At 41.7% G+C, this 23,810-nt stretch overlaps 1 protein-coding gene across 3 annotated transcripts in view; it reads left to right on the top strand.

The window, feature by feature from the left end:
- The first annotated feature begins 7,555 nt into the window (after positions 1-7,555).
- ROCK2 (Rho associated coiled-coil containing protein kinase 2) overlaps positions 7,556-23,810 on the top strand; it is a 107,970-nt gene continuing 91,715 nt past the window's right edge. For all 3 annotated transcript variants that reach the window (XM_082306619.1, XM_082306618.1, XM_082306622.1), the window contains exon 1: positions 7,556-8,280. In XM_082306619.1, the coding sequence (XP_082162745.1) occupies positions 8,131-8,280 (150 nt within the window). In that variant the 5' untranslated portion in view covers positions 7,556-8,130. The remainder of the gene's footprint in view (positions 8,281-23,810) is intronic.

Here is a 23,810-nt window from a genome sequence, read left to right as displayed (position 1 = left end):
AGTTATTCAAGTCACCTCACATACAACAGGCTGCCTTGTTCCTTTACCTCTGCCCAATTCCCACTTTCAGTCCCTGTCCTTCAATACAGATGAACAGACCTATTTATGTTCCAGCAGTATTTTTACTTGATCTCGCCCATCACCCTATCTTACTTGAGCACCTTTGTTAAATTTTACAGTACCATTTACCCTTTTTAATTCCACATTTCCATCAACTAATGGAAGCCTGCAGTATTTCTCCTCAGCTGTTTCCAAACAATAAGTTCCCACATTATATCAGAATTTCTTACTAGTCCCGAAGGGCACATTCCCCTATAGACTGGAGCATTTAATTTTATCCTATTTCTATCATTTCCGTCATTATAATCCAGATCTTCCAAGCAATATCCCAACACTCAGCCCTCTGTTGAGGTTGTCTTCTGACTCTGTGCAAACAGCCCGCATCATCAGCACGCTCCTTGATTTCATGCTGGTAAACAAATAGGTTCTAATTTCAAAATGTTAAACAAGACAGACCAAGCCTGGTCCTTGTAATTCCTACCAATGCAAATCTTCAAGGATTCAACTAATACCGTCCTATTTCACCCCATAAGGCATTGCTGTCCCACCTATAGTCAATTCTTTGTAGTTTAGGAATAGTATGTTACCCTCCAGAACGTTTTATAGCTGGATCTCCTACAAAGAATGTACATGAAAAGTTCCCTTAATAATTCCCATTAACTCTGGCTTTATCAAATTATTGATAACTCCTACCATATCAAATTATTTACTGAAGACAAGGTAAATGAGATCAGCTGCACATTTTTTGCCATTATTTTATAGCTGCGATTAGTCTGGTGCGATAGACTGTTGCTTGTTTTCTTCCATATCTTTGTTATTTGCTAGAAATGTGCTTTCAAACATTGTACGCTACTGAGGTCACAGGAGGAGTTTGATAACTGTCATATTTGTCTCCTTTTAAGATACAGATCTATACTTACTATTTTCAATCATGTGGCATGATCCTGGCAACAGTAATTTATCTGAAAATCACTTGTTAGTGAAATTGAGATGTAGTTTTAGTAATTCCAGAATTCTGATGTTTATCTGATACTGAATTTATTAAAATCTTCAAAGCTTTTCTTCCAATTTGGTTATAACTATAACTTTTATGACAATTTTCATAGCTTAATTCTGCTGACCCACATAGTGTTTTGTTTGTAACAAAGTGCTACCATCACCCATCACCAAAGCCTAGATGAAGTATTCATTTGGACTGGGGCAAAACTGAGATCATCTCTACTCGAGCCTCTTCACGCAGTCGTCCCATTTACAATTTGAGAGTCAAGTCTAGTGATAACAGTTGTTAAACAAGACTGTCCTTCTTGTTGGACAAAATGAGAAGAAATAGGAAAATCGTATTTTTGCCAAACAGGAAGAAAAAAAAAGGGTTCCTGGATATTCTTTTTCTTTCTTTCTTTCCTTCCCTCTCTGTGCCGAGTATTTACTTTGCTGCTCGACTCTGATGTTGTTTCAATACAAAACCACATAATTTCTCCAAGAGCGTAAACCTTATCTGCAGAGCTATGTCTTCACTAGTGCACTCACGATTGTTCTTATTCCTATTTTACAGCCCCTGCAAGTTCCCCAAGAGTAGGCCCAGCAACTGTAGTTGTTTACACCCCAGTATCAGTTAGACTGGCTTGTTTTCCCCACAATTAACAGTAGCTAAGTCTTGATGAAAAGCAGATCGTAGGAATGACAGTGCTAATATGGAGACACATAATGTGGGTATTCAGAGATGCACACAGAACTACAGCAATAATCATCTTTATTTAGCCTGTTCTATACAAGTCATCTTCTACTGGCATTTCCCCCTAATTGCAGGGAGTGTTCGGTGCCCGGGGTTTTACTGTCACTTTCCAAGCCAGTTCCTGCATACTTACGGCTAAAGGCCAGATCAAAAGAAGGATTTATTAGGTGCCTACAATGGCCCTTACACCAAAATCCAAGATTGCAATCCAAAAATACTCTTCTCAATAGCCATCTAACTCTGAAGGTTGCTAAGTTTGCTACCTATCTCTCTGCCTCCACCCTGCTGAGCGCTCTCATCAGTAGGCTGGAGAGCCTTTTCTTCCTGGCCTCTTTATTTTCTTATTAATGCATTTTTACTGCATAAAGACTGCTTCAGCAGAATGCATCCTTGAAGAGGCAAAACCACATGCAAACCTGCAAGATAGTGGCTAGGAACTTCATTTGGAGGTGGAATATGCAGCATGAATTGCCACAGGATGGAGAAAGGAGAATACATACGTGGGTTCTCACTCTGCTGAAGAGTTCCAGATCGGATCAGGATGGACATGCTGGTTCAGATTACATATCATCTGGGAAAACACAGGATTTCGGGAACACTTCTTATAACAAGTTCTGTTCAGTACACAGTTGGGCACTCCTTTCTCAAATGTCTGATTCTCCTCAGGTTTTCTGTAAGGAGCCTATTTGCCCAATTCTGGACTTTGGGTTCCATTTCGGGAAGCAGGTATTTAAATGTTTGATCTTAAATCCAGAATAAACGATCAGAAATGCTTCTGTTCTTATGGGTACATGTTCACTGGAAGAGGTAAGTATTACAGGCACGCAAGTGATGGGACTGAATCAATCCTTAGTCCCCTTGTCAGAATTGAAAGGAGGCAGAAATAGCTTTGAGAAGCTATGGCCAGCACTTCCAAGGGACCAGCAGCTTTGCACCCTGCACACTTCCAGTTCTGCAACCTTTACAATGTGTCACGCAAAGGAAGTGCTGGAGATGATAATGCTCAGAGTAGAAATAAGAGTGGCAGAAACCCTCCTCTGCTCCAAGGTACTGTGAGGTATAAGCAGCCTACTGACAGCACGACAGGGAGGATTTCATAAATCAGAGCAGCCCCTTGAACTGCTGTGACTTACACCTATGGGCCGTACAGCCCCAAACTTAGCCTAAATGTAGAAAGCAGCAAAGGAAAACTTGAGGTCACTTTGTCCTTACTCTCCAAGCTACGCTTACCGCGAGTTTCCTCCTGAGACTTAAAGCAGAGAATCTGGCACATGAACATCACGTAAGCATTTCAATTAACCTAGATTCACAGTTTCACTTCTGTCTTCCCAATGCATCCAAGAAACTATGAAACTACCTTGTTAACAAAAGCAATGTTAGTTAGCTGGGGCGAATTAGGTAACCAATTAAGACAGGCAGAGACCAAGTCCTGCATTATCAGGACACACCCAGGCATTATGCAGCCACTTTTGTTTCACACCTCCTTTTCTTGATCCTCTGGTACTTGTGTTTAAGATACTGAATTCAACACAGCACAGACAGCACCAACTAATATTTCAGCATTTATCAGCTATATAGCAAGACATGCTGTTTGAAATAGTGGGAAGCGACAATACCTGGCATACCTATCAGAGAAAAAAGTATATTCCTTGCCAAGTAGAAACAGTAGATGTAGACCTTCACCTATGAAGTTTACCATATGAAGATATTTTCTTTAACATTTGCTTGATTACTTTGGTTTGCGTTTAATTATACAGATGGCTGAGTGGTTTTGTAATTTTATAGCTGGCCTGTGCTACTGATTGATGTGGTAGTGTCATTCTTACTGAGTGCTGCTGGTTTGGAAATACATGGGGTTTGAAAAGCTGCTTGTATTTAAAGCTGCTAGTTGCAATGCAACAGATGCTGTACCATGAATTAAATGAAAGAATGTTAAAAAATGTTTTTTTGTGGACTTTACATAACAATAATATTTGCACCAAGACAACACTGCAATCAGAAAATCAACAATGATGATGATTGTGGGTGACTGTGACTCCTTCAAAAACATGTGCTTTTATATCTCCTAGATACAGAAGTCGTGTACCTTTCTTCCCATCTGTTTTCATTAACCTAAAATGAAGTAAAAGGGTTTGTTTTTTTTAATACAGAAAAAAAAATATTAACCCTTAGACTGATTAAACACTAGCATGTGAGAAAGGCAATTAAAAAAAAAAACCACAATACGCATATTCCTTTCTGTCCCTATTTCATATTTATGAATCTAAAAATAAAGAAACCCTTATGCTAGTGAAGTAAATGTAAATTATTTTCTGAAGGTAGAATGACAATCTTTAGCTACAACCTCCAAAGTCTCAAGACCTCATTATCTAAAAAACCACCTCTTGTCCTATTTCCATCACAAGAACAATGATCAACTGTGGCGTTCAAACAGTCAGTGCAGCGTCCTGGATGCCCCAGAGGGGAGGGACGATAGTTATGCACCTTTGCCCGTAGCAGTTTGGCACGGCTTAATTTTGGCAGCTTTCAAAGACTGTGTGTTTGCTTGGACTATTTGTTTTGTCCTTCTTACTCTGTTGTCACAATTTGGTTCTCAATCAGGATGAGAGTCAATTCACGTCTCTGAACAGAGATAGCCCATGAGATCACTGGCAACTCACTTAACTTTTCTATGCATCTGTTTTCCCATTTGCAAAACACAAAAATGGACTAGATCCACATGAGATGCTAAACCTAAATTTTAGGGACCCTACCAATTAGTAGAATCAACTCGCCCATCAGTAGTGCTCTTATGCTGTCTCTACTATCCCTGCAGAGAGTGGGAGCCCAAGAGGATTTGCAAAAGCCTTAACTAGCCAGCAGCAAGTGCTAAAAACATAGCAGCCTCTTCTCCTAAAACAGATGCACAGGTGGGTAGTTTCTGTTCTTTTTCTTTTGCAGTAGCTAGTAGTCAAAGCATGCCTGAGGTCCAGAGCCAAATCCCTCTTCTTCCTGAGAAGGCTTGATACCTATGGAATACCCTACAGGAATGACCTGAAGCTGATGACTTTTAACCAATAAGCCCAGTTTACCAACTTCTTACAAATCTGCTCCTAAAAAAGGCCAGTTCTGAAAACAGTCAACAGCAAATTCCTGACTGCCTCGGGACACCTAAGGCATATTTGGACCGTAGACACCTAAAGAGTTAAATGACATTTCAGGGAGTAGAGAGAGAGGTGAAGGATCCAACTGTGGACTCATAGGCTTAAAGCTGCAGCATGCATGCTGAGAGGCTTGGACTTTGCTTTACAAAACATGGTAAATAACATTTGACAATTCACTGCATCGGACTTCGAAACTACAGTACGCGGACCAAGTAAAAACAGTTCTTTCTTAGATGGTCTTTGTTAGGGGTAGGTGTTATCCTAAGAGATAACATGCTACTCTGGGCAGAAAAGGTAGAACTGTAAAAAGACCACAAAAGGTGCCGTTACTTTTCCTTCAGGACATGTTAAAACAGTGTTTTTCACAAATACTAAGGGAAGGATCTGACTTTCTGGGTGCTCTTTTTGCCACTTAATCACTTACAACCAGCAATAAAGCTTCTGCTGATGATTTTGTTGAGGATTTGTGTCATACAAAGGAATTCAGCTGACTCTGCCATTGTCAATTTGTCCCTGTAACAGAGTAAAACTTGTTTCCTCAGTAAACAGATATGTCCTGAAGGCTGAAGGAACAGATCCATTGGCCAAGAATTTCAAGAAGGTGCTGTTTCTACACACTTGCTTTTGAAGTCACAATCACTTTTTTTTGTATGCAAAAAGGGATGTTATGCTTATTTAAGAATTTGTTACCTTTGTTTAAATAGTGCCCTGAAGAATGTCACTAAATCATATAAGCTAGATAAAGTAAAGATTAGTTTTAAGAAAGCTTATTTTATAGATAAGAAAAATGAGGAAAAGAGAAGCAGCTTGCCTATAGCCAAGGGGAAACTGAAGAGAGCTTACATCTTCACATCACCTAGTGCTCAACTCAAAGCTCATAGAAATCACCCCCAAAATTGCTGTTGCCATTAGCAAAATCAAGTGGGGGCTCCTTATTGATCACTGGAGACACACTTCTCACGTGTGGTCTCTAGTCCAAACCTATTTTTAATCCCTTCTTAAAAAATCCAAAACATTTCTGCTGTGCCGCTTACAAGAAATTAGCCAATGAGTAGGCTGTACGTGAAGAAATCACGTTACTTTTAGGTAATTTAGAGCTTTTAATGGTTGACATGCTAGGCCGTGTAACTTCATGATCCTACTAGTACCCACATCCTAATCCTACTAGCAACTCTACTAGTTGTTGCACCTACTTCTTTTATCTTGTTGCAAAGTAAACTGCTCAAGCAAATGAAGTGGGTTTTTTGCTGGTGTTGCAGTCCAGTGGATCCTAATCTGTTTTAGGGATGAGGTAGTCCCATGATACAAATAAACAGTGCCTCTCCCAACAGATTTTCAGCAATTCGTTCAGAAAACTCACCAACTTGGTGAGGTTCACTGAAAGAAGCGTGAGTCACAACGCCCAATTTGCCTTTTCAAAACGTTCACGTGTGTGTGTTTCTGTCAGGTTCGGGGATTTTGATTCAGGGGACTGTAAAACATAATCCAGTTATGGGGTTTGGGTTGATATTGAGACCTGACCTTCCCTCGAGTTGGGGGCTGTTCAGCGCCAGGGCCCTGACTCAGAATATCACAGAGAGTGATCTCACTCAAAACCATGTGAGTGACTCATGTATTTACTTCTCTTTGACTCCCTCTCCTCTTCCTTTCAAGTTAAAATATTGGTCCATTTTTCTGACATCAGCTCACTGACATCCAGCTACCAGCTGACACTCAACACAATAAAACTGTTAACCTTTCCTCCCTGAGGTCCCTCCACCTCTGCAGATGGCACTTCTGCGGCCTCTGTCGCTCTGCCCAGTCATGCTGGCCGCATCTCCGGGCTGCTGGATCCACAGTTAGCCCACCACCTCACCACATCGTCCCATGGAGCATCCCTGCCGTCCAACTCGCCTCCTCCATTCCCGCAGCCACAACTCGAGCCACCAGTGCCACTCTCCCCGCTACAGCCTGCTCTTGCCTGGGCCCGATAAACACCGGCCTGCCCCCCGGGAAACGCCCGCCGAGCAGTAACCGCGTCCGCACAGCGTGTGGAGGCTCCTCTTCCTCAGGTGAACGAGGGAGCTCTGCATCTTCCCTGCCACAGCTCCTCGCCGTCTAGCTCTCCATCCTCCCTCTCGTACGTGCCCTGAAACGCTGCTCACCCGCTTTCTCAAACGTTTACTGTTTTTTTGTGTGCCTTACGCTACACGGGCAGGATGAGGTCTCGGCCAAAGCTCACCCAGCCACCACACAGCCCTTTCTCTCTCCGGCTGCTGCGCCCAGGCCCGGCCCCTCCGCCGGGCCTTGCCCGCAGCAGCTGCCTCGGGGGGCCGGCGAGGCGGGAGGTCACCTTGGTGCCAGGGCCGGCCGGCGGGCTGAGCACGGCGGGGCGGCCCCGGCCCCGGCCCCGACCCCGGCCCGGGCCCCGGGCCTCCCCTCCCGGCCGCGGGGCGCTGAGCTCAGGGTTATAGTTAGGCGGTGAGTGAGCGCTGAGCTATGCGCCGCCGCTCGCAGCGGGGCCTTGTGGGTAAGGGCGGCCGCCTCCGCGGCGCGGGGCCGGGGGAGGAGGAGGCCGGGCCGGGCCACGCCGGGCGAGGGGCGGGCGCAGGCGGCAGCAGCAGCGCTCCGCGGGCGGGCGGGCGGCGGCCGCACCATGGAGTGAGCGGCGGGGGCGGCCCGGAGAGGCAGCGGCGAGGCGAGGCCGGCGGAGATCGCAGCTCCCGCCCGAGCAGCAGAGGAGAGGGAGCCGGAGCCGGAGTCCGAGTCCGACTCCGTGGCGGCCGCTTCCTCCTTCCTTCCCCGCCTCCCTCGGCCCTCGGAGCGGGCGCTCGGCCGGTGCGATGGCCCGGCCGGCGGCGGGGAGCGGGCATTGAGCCGGCGCCCGCTGAGGGACGCCCCGAGCAGGGGGAGAGGCGGGGGCACGGCGGGAAGCGCTCCCTCCCTCCCAGCTCCCCCCTCCCTCTGCCCGCGCCGGGCGGAGCAGCGGCTGCTTCCCCGCGCCCTTCATGCCCGGGCGGCCGCCAGGCGGCCAACGGCGGCGCGCTGCCCTCCGCTCCCGCCTCGCTGCCCAGGCCCGGCCCGCTGCGGCCCCCGCCCTTCCCCCGGCCTCTCCGTCGCGCTAGGCCCCGAGCCGGCCCGCCGGGCGACCCCGCTCAGTCCCCTCCTCCCCGGCAGCGGGGGACGGTCTCCCGCCGCCGCTAGGCGGGCCGGAGGATGAGCCAGCAGCCGGCGGTGAAGATGTCGGCGGCTCCCCTCACGGCGGAGGCGCTGGAGTCGGCGGCGGGGATGCTCGAGGGCCGCCAGAGGAAGCTGGAGTCCATGATCCGCGACCCGCGCTCCCCGGTCAACGTGGAGAGCCTGCTGGTGAGGGGGCGGCCGGGCCGCGCCGCGCCGCGGGGGGAAGCGCTTGGCGGGGTAACAAAGGGAGCGCTGCCCTCGCCGCGGGCGGGCGGGCGGGAGGGGGAAGGAAGGAAGGAAAGGAAAGGAAAGGGCTCCCGCGCCCTGGAGGAGCTTTCCTGGGGGAGGACGAAGGCTCCTGCCCGGGGGGGTGGGGGGGCGGCGCCTCTCCACGCCCCCGGTCGCGCCGCCGGCGAGGCGGGCGAGGGGCGCCCGGCCACCTGAGGGGAGGCCCCGCCGGGCGGGGAGGTGGCGGGCAGCGGGCCCTCGGCCCCCGGGGCTGATGTGGGCTCTGCGCCGTGAGCTGAGAGCGAGCGCTCTCCGTTTAGGTGCAGCCTGTTTGGGGGAAAGTGAGAAACGTCTCTGGAAAGATCCGACCTGGGGGGGAAAGCGCCTTCCCCCCCCCCCCCCCATCATCGTTTACACCGTTCACCTTCGCGCCTCGTAGTCACAGCGTGTCCGTTCCCAAAGTACCTGCCTTTGTGCGCGCTGCCGGGCAGCCGGCACCCGTCCCCCCAGCCCCCCGTAAAGCCGTCCCCGGGCAGAGCTGAGGTTTGCTGTGCGCGGTGGAAATAATTCGGGAAAAGGACACGCCTAAGGGAGAAATGTAACTGGGGGGTCCTGGGGGGTCACGTTTATTTTCCACTGGGGCAAATTGATTCGTCTGTCTCCTATTTCAAATAGCATTTTTCTGTGTGAGTGTATGAAATATAATTTCCTTTAGTAAGAAATCCATGCCCTCAGGAAGGAGTGGGAAGGGAGTTATATTTCCCCGTTTAAAATATCCAAACCCTGGAAAGGCAGTGAGAGGGAGTTTTGATTATTATTACTATTTTTTAACTGAACTTAAGGGTCTTCAAACCTTCTATTTCCAGTCTATCCCAAGATTTCCAATGTGTCCCATTTCTGAGGAACAGAAAAGGGGGGGGAAGAATCCCAGTCCTTCCAAGAGTTGCTCAAGGCACTTAGACTGAGGGTTTTTTTTTTTCCTGCTTTCAAATGACTCAGTTCTGTTTGGCCAAAAATACAGGAACTGACTGAACAGTATGTATGCCTGTGCTGTGTGGAGAATATAGGAATTTCCTATAACATCTGAAAAATGTTCTCGAGGCTTTAGTACTGTATTACTCCTCTCATAGATGTTCAGAGGCATAATGACACCCATAGTAGTCAATGAAGGGGAGTGGGAAATGGTGCTACATATCTAACTGGATTCAGATAAGTTTTCGCCTAGGCCAAAGCAAAGAAAGCTGCCTCTGGGCTTCGCTCCCAGCATTTTCATTTTGGTATTTTGCTAAGAAAACTTTGACCTGTGGCCAAAAAAGAGCAGTTAAAAATAGTACAGTCGTTCTGAAAAATGCATCAGGTTAATACATAACCCCTGTAGACTTTTTCACACTCTCTGCTTTTATACTCAACAGTGCGTTTCTTTTATTCTCTCACCTCCCCTGCCTTGGACATAGATTAGATACACTAAAAACTGTTTATGTTTTTGAAGAGAAATTCTGATTGCAAAATTGAGACGGGGCTGCTTAGCACTTGATTATTTTGTTGTTGTTGTTTTGTACACTTAAAATGTAGACCACTTCGTGTAATACATTAAATGAGCAAACCATGGGAGAGTGTTGGCTAGATTGTAAATGCGTATTTTTTTATGGTAAAAGTTATCCCTTTTCTCTCTGCACTCTCTCTGTAAGTATTGCTTAAAAAATTAGCAACAAATAAAATAAAATGCTAATCAATCAAATTTCCTAGCTTGTGCATTCTATGTGTCTATGTATGAAATAATGAACTACTTCAGGTTTGTTTGTTTATTATTCTTATTTAGGAAATTTGCAATAGATTTCCTGTAAAAGCTTTTTCTTTTGGGCTTTCATATTGTTGCTTTATGCTATTTGACATTAATTTTGTATTGGCATTCTGCTAGGCAGTCTGAGTATGAAAACATCATATTCAAATTGCAAAATTTACTTGTTTACTAAACAGCTCACTGTCAGTGTAAATTATCATAAGCGGAAATGTGTTTTCAGTTAAAAGTAGAAATACAGCAACAGAAACTAAGAGTCAGGGAAAATGTCTTAAAAAGACTAGCTGGAATGCCACTATTTCATCCTCCAAAAATAACATAACCAAAACTAAAAATGTGGAATGGAATTCAAAATGGAATTCATTTCCTTACACTGTAAAAAGTCATAAACAGCTGCTATTCTGCATTTTGTGTGCATGCTTTATTTTTGGGAAGCCGTAAAAAGCAAAAAAGTAACTGTTAATCTACAACACATGGTGCAAATTTGAAAGATGTGAAAAACTGAGGTAATAAGCTGTCTTTCTCTAGATACCAATTCCACTGCCTATCAAGAGATAATTTATTCAGTGGCTCTAAATGAAGAGACTTTCTTTGTGTACCTTCCTGACCACAGGATGGCTGACCACATCCCTCTATTTCTTCAGCAGGAGAACCTATGAAGCCAAATACATTGATTGATTATTTTCCTCCCATCCCCCTTTAGGGCTCAAGAGAGACCGTTAGCTTTTCTAATGTGATTTTTGCTATATTGTATGCCTTAACACTTGTCTATTTATGCCCGTGTTGAGCATAATAATTTGTGTTTGATTAAAATATATCTTTGAAAAAGGCATGCAGTCTCAATTCATTAAAAGATGGAGAACTCACCATTTAGTGTGTCCTGGTAGTTAGTTATGAAGGCAGAATTTTTAAAAAATGCAAATGGAAATGTGTGGCGTGGTTATCACCACCCTTTTTCTGCTAAATTAAAAAAAAAAAAAAATACCATAGAGGGCTTTCTGCTCACTAGCATGGTTCAAAAGCATAGCCTGCGCTTGGTGGGTTTCTTCTGGTTTTGGTCTGATAAAAAGATGAAAATGGGAACGCAAGAACTGTCTACACTGTTCCATGATAGGTTTCAGCAAAGAGCCCTACAAAGGGAAGTGGTTTTCTCAACCTCCTTCAGACATCCACTGAGTGCTCTTTTTCTCATTGTATCATGTTGAAAGCCTGTGTTAGGTTGCCTATGCTAAGATAAATAACTTCTTATTGTCACAGCTTTCTATGATACGGTCTCTTACTCTTTTTGGTCATGTAAGATTCCATTAGTGGTTATGAAAACCTGCTTTGTGTATTACGTTTAGATTGTGCGGATCACTTCGTAAAACTACTGTATTATTATTTGCTCTTCTGCCAGTTTGTGTCATCCACTAATTTAATGAAGTGACATTTTTATGTGTACTGCATGTACACATTGATGATAGCGCTTAATGGTATTTGACCTTGGGTGATCTATAAGAAACCCTTCTATAAATACATTCCTACTGAATAGTTCCTAGTTGACAGCTACATTTAAGAAGAGCCTAACGGTTCTCAAATACATTTGTGTATTTGTGCTTTTGCATATATGCTCTATCTACAGTATTAACTGAGTTATTTTGTTATAGTATTAAATACATGTTATTTAAGGGTGCATTGGTAAGCTTTAGCTGAACACTTACTGTGTTCCAAAGCTAGAGCGGATAGGTCAATGTAGGCTGTGTAAAACTAATCCAGACCTCTAGTTCCTTGCCATGTGTAATTGTATCACGTCAGCACATACTGAACTCAACTTTAGAGTTTTATGGTGGTGACGAACAGCTCTGATAAATCTTATCGTCCTCCTCCCTGCAGTTGTCTGCCTGGTGCTTTTGCTGGAGCTGCAGTCGACTGCAGTTGCCTAGAGAAAGGAACTGGTGTCTGCCCTTGGTCTTGTTCAGTTCAAGCCTTAGGATTTTAGTGTTAAGCTTAAACCTTGACGTTACACTAGAGATGTAAAGTGTTGATTCGGCCTGTTCTGCTATGGTCGTGTCAGCCTTTGAAAGAAGGAGTTCTTAAAACTGTTAATGAGGCAGTGCAGCAGTGAAATCATGATCACAGTGCTGGGCTATGCTGGGAACAGGTTCATGGTGGACTAAGAAATGGAGATTAGCAGTAGTGCTTAAGTGTCTTGGAATATACATGCCTTAAAACTTAAAAATACAAAAAAACCCAAAACCAAAACAAACCAAAACTTAACTAATTTGCTATTTATTTCTTTGCTAAAATAAAGCCAACGGGTAAACTGTGTATTTATACTAGTTTGAACATGAATAGGTGTTCATCTAAGTTGATCCTTGCCATGGAGACCCTAGAGTTTTACTCCTAATGAAAAGTGGGTTGCAGATACAGCTGTGACTGATCCTTTCAATAGGTGCATCTGTCCGTAGCAATCTCATCAACTGGATAGATACCGACTTTATACCAAGAATGTTAATTTAGCAGATCACTAGGCTGAGCTCTGTTAATACAGGGTCTCCAGGTCATCATGGCTGACACACGTATCCCTTTGCAGGATTTTGGCCGTATGAGCTTTCAAAGTGTTTCATATTTAATATGCAAGTTGCATATTTCATATGAAAGTTGTCTCATTTTCCTAAATTTTTTGCTGTATAATTTTGAATCACTAAGAACAATCTGTTGTGTTAATCTGAGCCAGCAAGCGCAGGGAAGAGCTGAAAATGTAGCAGTTAGCAGGATCTGATCTGAAATTCATTGCCCAGTAAGTAGTTGGAAGGCCAAATGATTCTCTGTTCTTGAAGAAATAATCTTTTTCTTGTTTGTTATAGTTCTTGTGCTGTTATTTCTCTCTTAGCTTCTGACTCTATAAATTTTCTATTTTTGATCTGTAATTTCAGAACATCTACTGCAGAGTTGAAAAAGATGAGCTTTAAAGAAACAGAATTGTCTTTTGTTCATTGTTCCTGTGTGATGGATTTATATATAGCAGTATAGTTAACTGGAAGAGGACAGTTCTATTTTCTGACAGTTTTACGTGTTCTTATATTCTCTTTTATTCTGTGCTAGGATTAAACCATTTCACTTTTAGTTTAGGAAAGGAAAGAAGCCAGTTTGCTCAGCTTCAATACTTTTACTGCCACGCGTGAGATGCATGTCGATTTTGTGTGTGCATCCACAAGAGGAATCTTCGCTCCCCGTATTTCACCTGTATTGATCAGATTGCAGCGTGGGCCATTAGTATCCTTTAGTTGTTCACTCTCTGTAACAACGTAAGGGGAAAAAAACAAAAAGAAGGCAGCCACACTAACAAATTAGCACAGTTCTCTTCTGCTTTATATGGGATGGAATAAAAATTCAGGAACTCTTCACTTTTCCAAATATTAGTAGCCTCAGTGTCAGTGGGGGAATGTGTGAAAATGCTGATTAAAACCTGTTTTTTTAAGTAGATTTTCAGTTTTCAACTAATGGCAGAGGAATGCCAAAGCATTTGACTATTTGCCTAGTAATGCAATCCATAACAAAAGCTGCCTCATTTAAAAATAAAGAAGAATGCTACCGCAGCAGCCAATCTCTGCAGCTATCAATTGGTGATTTCTTGCCAGTGTTTAATCTACAAAATATGGCTGGAATTGTATCACTGCCGTAGAGCAACTGACCTTGGATTTTAGGGATGAAAGTGAGTGAAACTTGGTAGTAGAGTTTTACATAATGAAAGAATATAAAAAAAAATTCTTAAATGTATATGTTTTTATAACCCATAAGGATGGGGTTTTTTGGGGGGGCGGAGGATGCTATATTGTGTCCAAGATTGTTCTAAGCTGTTATACTGAAAAGCACCAAATGTTTCTGGTAACAAATTTATTTAAAATACTCTTTTCTTGGTACATCCCATTGGTTAAGAACAAGAATACTATGTTTATATTGGCAGCCTTTGCTGGTAATAAACTTATTTTAATGAGTCTTTCGCTATGTAAACAGAATGTTGAATGTAGTGCTCAGTTCCAAAGCCATACCTACTGTGCATGAAGCTTTTGCTGCTCCAGTAGTGAAATGTCAAAACGCTCCCCGTATTGCCAGCAGCAGTGCATCTTCACAGCCAGCGACATTAAAGCTTTTTTAGTGCAGGTGAAGTGACACTTGCATCCTTATTTTGGAACATTATATTAATTACCTGCTAACAAAGTTTTAAGACCAAATGCTTAGAAGGGTGATTTGGGCACCCCCTAATGTGCAGAGGCTCTATACTTGGAAGATTGTGATTCTGTGAATTTTGTCCATATTTCACTAGTTTGGACAGTCTCAATCACTAACAGCTGCTTATGTGGTGTGGACTTTTTTTCTGTGTTCATCTGGTATGGTTACAGCTACTGAGAGAGGGGCCTTTTTTTCTTCTGTGAAATATCATGGAGTTTAGTTGTTTTGTTTTACGTGAAGGGATGGACGCAAATTTCTTCCTTGGCTTGTGAAACATCCCTCCTGTTCAATCTCTGCTTCAGTTTTTGTAGGATCTGGAAGGTGATAGACACGAGAAGAAAAACAATCTGGGTGCCACATAACAAATGTTGTTTCATTGTGCCTGTCTTTCATTAATTTTATTTTATGTAGAATGACTTACCTAAGTAAAATCTTTTGCAAACGGTCACCAATCACATATTTTGTGTTTTCTGTATGCCCAGACTGATGTAACTGGGTTTTGATGTTAACGTACAGCATTGCTATTTTAATGTCATAGTCATATAATCAGTGATTTTTGTTAGTAGGATGGTGTCGTTCGGACGGACAGGCAGAGGGATAAGTAAAAAGGGTGGTGTGCAGGAGGGTCTGAACCTAGTGCTGGCAGTGCATGTCATCAGACAAATCTTTCTTTGTTTCCAACTATATGAAATGGAGATGGTGAAGCTTTTTATTTTTTTTAAACCTGTACTGGAGAAGAATTACGTGAACTTACGTACTTATGTGATATAAAAAGAATCACGTGAACTTACGTGATATAAAAAAGGTGATCACAAGGAAACTTTATGTCAAATTGTTTAATTCTGAACCTTGAAGAGTCAAATAACTGAGTGGTTGCTTTATTGCCTCTTGACTGTTCTAAATTGTGAGTACTGATTTTATTAGTCTGTATTTAAAGTACAGAATAACAGGATCCTGCATAAAGCAGGATAAAGTTTGGGTGACTCATCCAAACACCAGAATTTTTTTATACTTTTCTTCAGGAGGAAATGAAGAGGAGGTCACATACAGACATGAAAGAAGGTTTGAACTGCGATGAAAGAAGAGAAGCTAATCTTTACCAAATAGTCTTTTTATTCTTTTTTTTTTATCTCAAAACAAATAATGTTGACTGTTACTATTACCAAATAAATAAATAACTAGAAGGAAAAAAAAAGTAGTTGTCCAAAGTCTGTAGCTTAGTTGTTGATTAAATATCAAACATTGCTCTCTCAACAGTGTAGATTTACCCTAGTGTGATATAGATATCGAGAAATACCTTTGGGTGTTTCTTGGAAATTACTTTTTATTGAATGAGCTGTGAATTTGGAAAACATAGTCTACTTGTGTTTGTTGCTACTGTACAAGTTGATCCTCTGTATTTTTCTTTTGTTGAAAGTGAAGAGTGCTGCATCGATAAATTCGCTGCAGTGTGTATGTACATATCTTCGAAGAGATTATGCTCTAAAAACTATAATAGCACAGGTTTTGGTTGAGGGGTATACATACAATCATTTGGCTTGCCTATGCTATGAAAACGTTCTATTTCATACCGAAACTAGTTTTAAACTGGTTTTCCCTGTGGTTTCTGAAACTGGTTTGTTCTGGTCTCCATTTTCAGTTTAGCGTTGATTATGTTGTGTGCAAGATTAGGGAGACAAGCCTTGTCGTTTCTTGCATGTATAGGACACAGGCTTTTATTTGTAAATTACTTTTAGCACCATCTGGTATACAGGGGAGTGTGTGTTGTGGTTGACCTCTAATATGTGCAGCTAAAGTCATTTGGAACAAGCTGTAGTAAGTAGATATAAGATGTTATGGGGTTACTTAATATTGTTTCCATCCCTTCTTACACAATTTTATAACCATGCTTGACTTCTGAATGCTTTTTTTGTGGAATTTTTAAACTTTTGGGATGGAATAACCATGAAGTCTCTCGCCTTCGGAACAGAATTATTCCCTCTAATAGTGCAAGAAAATGGAGAAGAGCAGGAAATAATACCGTGTTGGAAGCTGGTGGTTTAGTGAATGATGAAAACCTTTCTAATGCCAGCTGTATGCACGCACGATCTGTTTCCGTTAGTGAACATTTCAGGACTTCTTCCTCCAGCAGTAAAAGTCAGCCCACTTAGGCATTAAGCCATAATTTTTAATTCTTGGCTTATTCAATTTAATGACCTCTTTATAAGCATGGATTGTGAAGTACCCCTCCACCTTTTTTTTTTATTTTATTCTTTCATATGAAAAGTGACTGAAAACAACTACTTGAATTACTCATGTGGCAAGGAGGCACTGACAGTTTGTTATTGTATTGCAGCTACTGCTATTAATTTAAACATTATTCTATGTTTAGTTTTTTCTCTGTGGGTACAAAGTAGTTAGTAATCTTGTTAAACTTGAGTTGCATCCATGCTAGTATTATAAGCACCTGAACTAAGCTATAGACCTGATAGAGAAAGCTAAAAATAACTGCGTTTTCAAGACAAAAACGTATTCCTGTTGCTAAATTGTAAAGTTTCCTAAAGCCCTGATTTTTAATTGCTGTCAAGTTCACTGTTCAATATTACTAGGAACAAATTTCTTGTTATATGAAATGTACTTCTTTTTTCTTTTATTTTTAATTTATTTTCCTTAATCCCCATCCCTAGGGGTTTACCCACTGTTCATCTCCCCAGAATTGAAGGGCTTGTTTTGGCTTGGGAGATGATGATGTTTATGCCAGTGAGGGTGGGGAGCAGCAGAACTCCAGTTGTCAAAATTCTGGGGGCAAAATGTGAATGTAGCAGCAAATAAGGTAGCAGAAACACTGTTTTGTACGTGCCTAGTGTTTGTTCTGTTTTGGGAATATTTTAAGCTTGAATTAGAAGATAAATATATAAGAAACAATAAATATACTAATACAAGCTCCATCTCTTGAAAAATACTATGCTGGCAAATCCTTTTAATTGTAGACATCCAGCTAGTTCTCTGTTTCGAAAATAATTTCTAACTGTTAGGATTATGAAGAAAACCTCTATATATGGACAGTATGATGAAGAATGGTTCGTGCGTGTAGAAGCCTGAAACAGTAGCGCGATGAGGTGTGAATCACTTCATCTATTTTAATGGTTGGCTGCCTCTGAAGAAAGGCAATTTAAGTGTCAAAATAAACTATTTCAGTGCTCTTCATTTTTTTTAGAAGAACTACCAGTATTCTTTCCCACGTGTGCCCTGCAGTGCTTCTCAAGTGCCAGAAGTCCCAACTGCCCCCTCTCTACCTGTCAAAACGTTTTTGCCAAAATTTAGCATGTTAAAAGTGGAAAGCGCAACTTTAAAATCAATTCTGTAAAGTATGGCAGTGTTCATTATTAAAAAAGTCCTAGATTTATTTTACATGACTCTATTGCAGGACTTGTTTGACTGAATCAGAAAGCCAGAGACAAACGTTGAGCCTAACTGTAGGGTTTATTTTAAGTTTTCTATACAGTATGGTATGTTTTGGTTAGAGTGTATTGCTGAAAGTGTGTTTGGTAATACAGTATTCATTTTTTGAAATCACGCTGTCTAAATTTATGAGGGAAGATGCACAGAGTGTCTTGCAGACTTAGATATAAATTGGTGACATTTCAGTATACTTGGAATCCAAGTACTCTTTTATTAAATCAAAACCAAGCAATGTACAATGAGGTTATTTCTGTTTATCAACATGTTACATCAAATGGATGCTGAATGTGAGCGGGGAGAGGAATGGCATTATGTGTAAGCTGTTTAGCTTTTTTGTAAGCAATCCTTGAAAGCAGGATTGAAGAAAGTCTTATACACATTTTATTCCAAGGTAAAACTTTCTAGTTACATTTTGATGTGAAGCTTAATTTCTAGAGCATGAATATCAGAAGAGGCTACCATGTGATCGGACTCCTTTCTTGGCACATGGGAATTGTTGTTGGTTTTATACACTGAGTAATTTTCTGAATTGCGGAATTGGTATTGTTTTTACTGTCATCATGTCTTGATTTATTTTCTCATGTATGAAATCTTATCACTATTGGGTGAGTTGTCCTCTGAAATGGAAAAGAAGCAGGGAGAGGAAGAAACAAACATGTTTGATGCTGTAATATTGTAGGGTCAGTGGTGCTGAAAGTATGTACAGATCGTGAGAGGATCAAAACATTTTTTTTCTTTGTGTTTGCATGCAAAATAGTCATGAAAGTAAAATATCTCTGTTTTCTGTAAGTCTGCATCTATAACTGTAAACCAGGCAGTGTCAGGGTCCTGCCGTGCTCCAGCTGGCATGGTCTCGCCCTGTCGCTAGCCGAGTTCTTAGCCTGTGGTTGTCCAAGAGCGTGCTGTGGTTACAGCGTGGGGAGCGGAGGTCTCGCACAGGCGCTGCTGTTTTTCACTTGCTGCTACAGATGTGCTCTTGTAACCATCATTCACCCTGAGCACTGTGAAGGTTCATTTTAAGCATAAATTGCAGATTATTCTGCTGGTTTTGACTTAATTACTAGATTAGGCACAGTGTGACAGAACAGGCTAAGAAATATTGTGGTGAAATTCAGTACTACCATTCTTTCAGTAGAGCAAGAGGTAGTAAAGTAGAAGCAATAGGTCTTTTCATCTAAAATAATGCAACTCCAATTATCTGGTCTTATTCCTATGTTCACTTTCTGAAAATGCTGGTGTGTGAGTAAATGGACGTAGCCATATTCCATAATCAATTTTTTGTATGTTCATACTCCCTTGGACAGTGAGGTGTGTATAGCTAGTTGTATGCAGATTTTCCGTAAAGGGTAGGAAGGAATGACAAGAAACCCAAGTCAATTAGGGACACAACTTTGTCTGGAATGGCCTGAAACACTGGGGTCATGCTCTTACCTAAATGATGTACAGTGAAGCTGACAAACTGTTTTTTGTTGATGTAAGGACTTTGTTTCCCCAGATTTAAATGCTGCTTTAGTAGACAGCCAGTAATAGTCTCTGCTTGCTGTAGGGTAGTGCCGCACTGGTGTGGCTGTCCCGTTCCTAGTTAGCTCGTGGGTCTGTGCTCTGTACTTGGGTATATACCCATAGGATGCGTGCTGCAATACTCTTACAAGAGACATATGTAAATTTTCTTCTCCCCCACAACATTTAGCCAAGTGCATACACCTCTTCTGTCCCTAGTGATCTTGATGCACGGGAGTTTTTCCTTCAAATGTAAAAAATTTGATTCCTCGAGGAAGCAGCTGATTCAGATGGCTCTTGTGGGAATTGATCTGCTCAGGTCTAATGGAAATGTGAGATAGTATTTGCCTATCAGAATCACTTGTTGCCAAAGCTTAAAGAAATTTTAGGAAACATCGAGTTATTATCTATGGGAAAACTATTTTCCACTTATGGAACCATGATGAGCTTGAAATCTATTTTCTATTTTGTTTTGTTTTCTCAAGTAACTTGGGATATTCACTTAGCCCTGAATTTTTTGCCATATTTTTGTTTCACAATCATGGGTTTTTTTATTCTTTGTATTCCAGGGACATATTTGCACAGATCATGTTGGAATAAACACAGGCTAAATAAACTAAAAATATTCTTCCATTTTAAAATTCCTTTTAGCTACCATAATCTCAGCTGATATTTTTAATACCAGTATGTAAACAAATTCTGACAGAATTGTAATTTAACTGTCTCATTAAAGGCAGGCATGCATGTTTTCTGTTAAATGACATGGTGATTAAGGCAACATTGCATTGGCCAAATGTATGAAGATAACGCTGCTACCTTGTAAAGCTGTTATCTCTTCGAAGAAAATTTTTATACCTGGTTTAAGTTTTACAGTACAGGAGTCTTTCCTTGTAATAGCTTTATCTTGAAAAGACTGTGTCCTACAATTTGAAGATACAAGGTACTTTAATTGTCAGATTGAGACCAAAGTTCCTGAGGATGTGGGTTCCTTTGTGAAGATCTCTATCAGCCGTAGACAAAGACCTTTAGAATGTCTTTCTGTCTTTTCAGATAAGCTCTGTCGTCATCCATTTAAGATCCATGAGTAGTCAAGGGATTAGGGAAACCTTAAAATGCTGTAGGGTGCAGTATCTATTTCTGAATGACTTCTAGAAGCAGAAAGAGATGAGATTTTGCAGACACAAGCTTACTAAATAGGCAAGTATGGTCCTTGGGTCAGACAACTCTGGTCTGCAATGTGGAAGTAAATACAGCAGTAATTAAGACTAGCCTAGCTATTTTAAGGTAGTCTATAATGTTCTGAAGGAAGGAGGATACAACAAAGAAGGTGACCCTTTTATTTTTAAAAAGGTGGGCACAGCAGAGGACAGACGTGCATTCTCAGTGGTATGTATGTGCAAAAATTATTATCAATGGAGCCAACTTGGCTTTTCTGCCTTAGTAGTAGCACGCTTAGAAGAGGAGTAGACACAATGGCCTTGATAGTTGAAATAAGGTCTTTTGGGTTATTCTGTAATAGTCTAGATTTTAATTTTTTTAAAAAAGGTATGTGTATTTTTGTATTTATTTAAGGGCTTCAGTCATTAAGGATAGTCACAATCCAGTTTTTATATATTTAAGAAAAATACACTCATCTTGCAAGAGTTTCTAAATGAACCAATAAACTTGTATACTGTTGGAGGCAGAAACCAAGCAGCTTTTAGTATTAGAAAAATAAATGCTCAGAAATCTGAAGAAGGTAGAAGTTTCTCAGTATGGGAAACTGAGCCTGAGCGATCTCAGAAACTTCTTGTCTTTCTCCCTTAGGTTCCATTTAAAAACAAATGGCTAACAGAGTTCCACAGATAGTTTCGCTATCAGTTAAAGAAGTAGCTCCACCTGCTTCCATGGGGCACCACCTTGATAGTGACACAAATGTTTGTGCTGGTGTGTTGTGAAATGACTTGAGTAACTAATCTGGATTAAAACTAACCCGAATCATTTTCCCAGTTAATCCTGGCAGATTTGCAGAACACAATGGTAACTACCGCTATGACATTTAAAAAAAACCCAAACAACTCACAGTCCTAAACCTATCAAAACAAACTAAAAAATCCACAGTGTATCTCCTTTCCTCAAAGAACTAGGTTTCAAATGGATGGTGTGTTTATTAATTAAAATATGCAGTTTACTTTTTTTGAATGCAGGCCATCATCTCTGTGTCCTACCACACTGTCAGTAATGAAACTTCGCAGGGAGCGTGGGGACCAGAACGAAGCTCCGTGTACTCCTGTGCAAATACTGCAGCTACTTGCAAAATTGCAGAGAACGTAAATTCAGCTAGAATCTGCTAATATAAACGTAGAAGAAAAGCAAAATAGAATAAAAGAGTGAAATAAGTTCTGCTATCACGTTCAGACCTATGTAAGAAAGTAATGGGGTAATAGCACACTGACTTGCTAGCCTACGTACAGAGGAAATTGTGGAAACTGGGAAGGTTTATTTTTTTAAAGAAACTTGTATAAGCCCAATTCCTGTTAGTACTTGTCTACTTTTGAATTCAGGTAACTTAAACCTATTTTTTGTATTGTAGTCTGTCACTTTAATCTGTTGTTTCTTCCCCTCTGCTTTAGGAAACAACAGGATTATGTGTGTAAACAAGCTTGTTTTAAAGATGAATACTGGCTCATATTTTCTTCTGAAAATAGCTGAAAATAGTGGAATCCATCAACATAAGAAATGCCAAAATGCCTAATTTGAGGTCTTAGCTGCCAGTGCTTATTTGGAAGTTGTTCTTAGTGCCATGTTACTATTGCTCCATCTCTAATATGTACATTATGTTACACTGGCACAAAGCAGACAGATATCAGTGCAGCCTGCTTTGATACCTGACTGGATTAGACTATACAAATACTAATTTGACCTTACACTTGTGCAGTGTTTTCTTATTTCATATTCTCACATCAGGGCAGCAACATCAACTACATCAGTAATGTTACATTGAGTCAAAATTGTTTTAAGTTTAAAGAGAAAAAAGTATTACTTCTAGGTTGTTAATGGAGAAGCGGGTATGTTTATCACAAATAAAACTATTCTGAAGGTTCCATGGAAAATAAACATTTAATTTTACAGTTGGTAAAAGAAAAAAGTATTTTTAATGATGGATGCCATTTACAAATTATTAAGAAAATAGCTGATTATAGATGTAGACTGTCTTTTTCAGTACTGATGACAGAAGTCTTAGAATCACAGAAGGGTTTGGCTTGGAAGGGACCTTTAAAATCATGTAGTTCAACCCCCCCACCATGGGCAGGGACATTGTCCACTAGATCAGGTTGCTCAAAGCCCCATCCAACCTGACCTTGAATTTTTCCAGGGATGGGGCATCCACAGTCTCTCTGGGCAGCCTGTTTCAGTGTTTCACCACCCTCACTGTAAAAAATGTCTTCCTCATATCTAGTCTAAATCTACCCTCTTTCAGTTTAAAACCATTACCCCTTGTCCTATTGCAGCAGGCCCTGCTAAAAAGTCTGTTCCCACCTTTCTTATAAGCCCCCTGTAAGTATTGAAAGGCCACAATAAGGTCTCCCCACAGCCTTCTCTTCTCCAGGCTGAACAACCCCAACTCTCTCAGCCTTTCCTCACAGGAGAGGTGCTCCAGCCCTCTGCTTGTTTTTGTAGCCCTCCTCTGGACCTGCTCCAACAGGTCCACGTCTCTCCTGTGCTGAGGACCCCAGAGCTGGACGCAGGGCTCCAGGTGGGGTCTCACCAGAGCAGAGCAGAGGGGCAGAATGACCTCCCTCAACCTGCTGGCCACGCTGCTTTTGATGCAGCCCAGGATACGGTTGCCCTTCTGGGCTGTGAGAGCACATTGCCGGGTCATGTCCAGCTTTTCATCCACCAGGACCTCCAAGTCCTTCTCCTCAGGGCTGCTCTCCATCCCTTCATCCCCCAGCCTGTATTGACATCGGGGGTTGCCCTGATCCATGTGCAGGACCCTGCACTTGGCCATGTTGAACCTCATGAGGTTCACGTGAAGGAACAGGCCAGTAGTTTAGTGGAGTTAAAACTTGAATTGGTATTCTTGATTCTTTGTCTGAAAATCTTACAAAACTGTCAAATACGATTGATGGAGGGAACAGACACTTCCAGTGTCACCACAGTCAGTTTTATGTTCAATTTGTTTCCTGTTTGCAGCCTGATATTAAGCAATTCAGAGCCCTGTTTTGGTAGCAAAACAGGTTGAGGGTGGTACAAAAAATATTTTTTCGCCATTAGAGTGCAGGAACTGTGACTGGCTCACTTTCTGTAGATACTGGGTCTCCTGGTCAGACATGCTAAAGGAGATTTTCTTTCAGAGAAGTATGTATCCCAGGGGAAGGTATTAGTCAGTTACTTTTATAAAAGTTCCTTTTTTGACAACACTAACGTGAAAAATCAAATACAGCGAATCTAAAATCTGTATTGTTATACTATGCAGATGTTCCCAAAATGTGAATTTATCATCTATTCACAAAAAAGGTGACACAAGTTTCTCTGTTACAGTGGGGAGTTTCTT

This window comes from Platalea leucorodia (assembly GCF_965183815.1).
Source record: "Platalea leucorodia genome assembly, chromosome: 3".
Lineage (NCBI taxonomy): Eukaryota > Metazoa > Chordata > Aves > Pelecaniformes > Threskiornithidae > Platalea > Platalea leucorodia.
The sequence above is the reverse complement of the archived record's forward strand: the minus strand, read 5'-3'. Positions and strand labels throughout refer to the sequence as shown.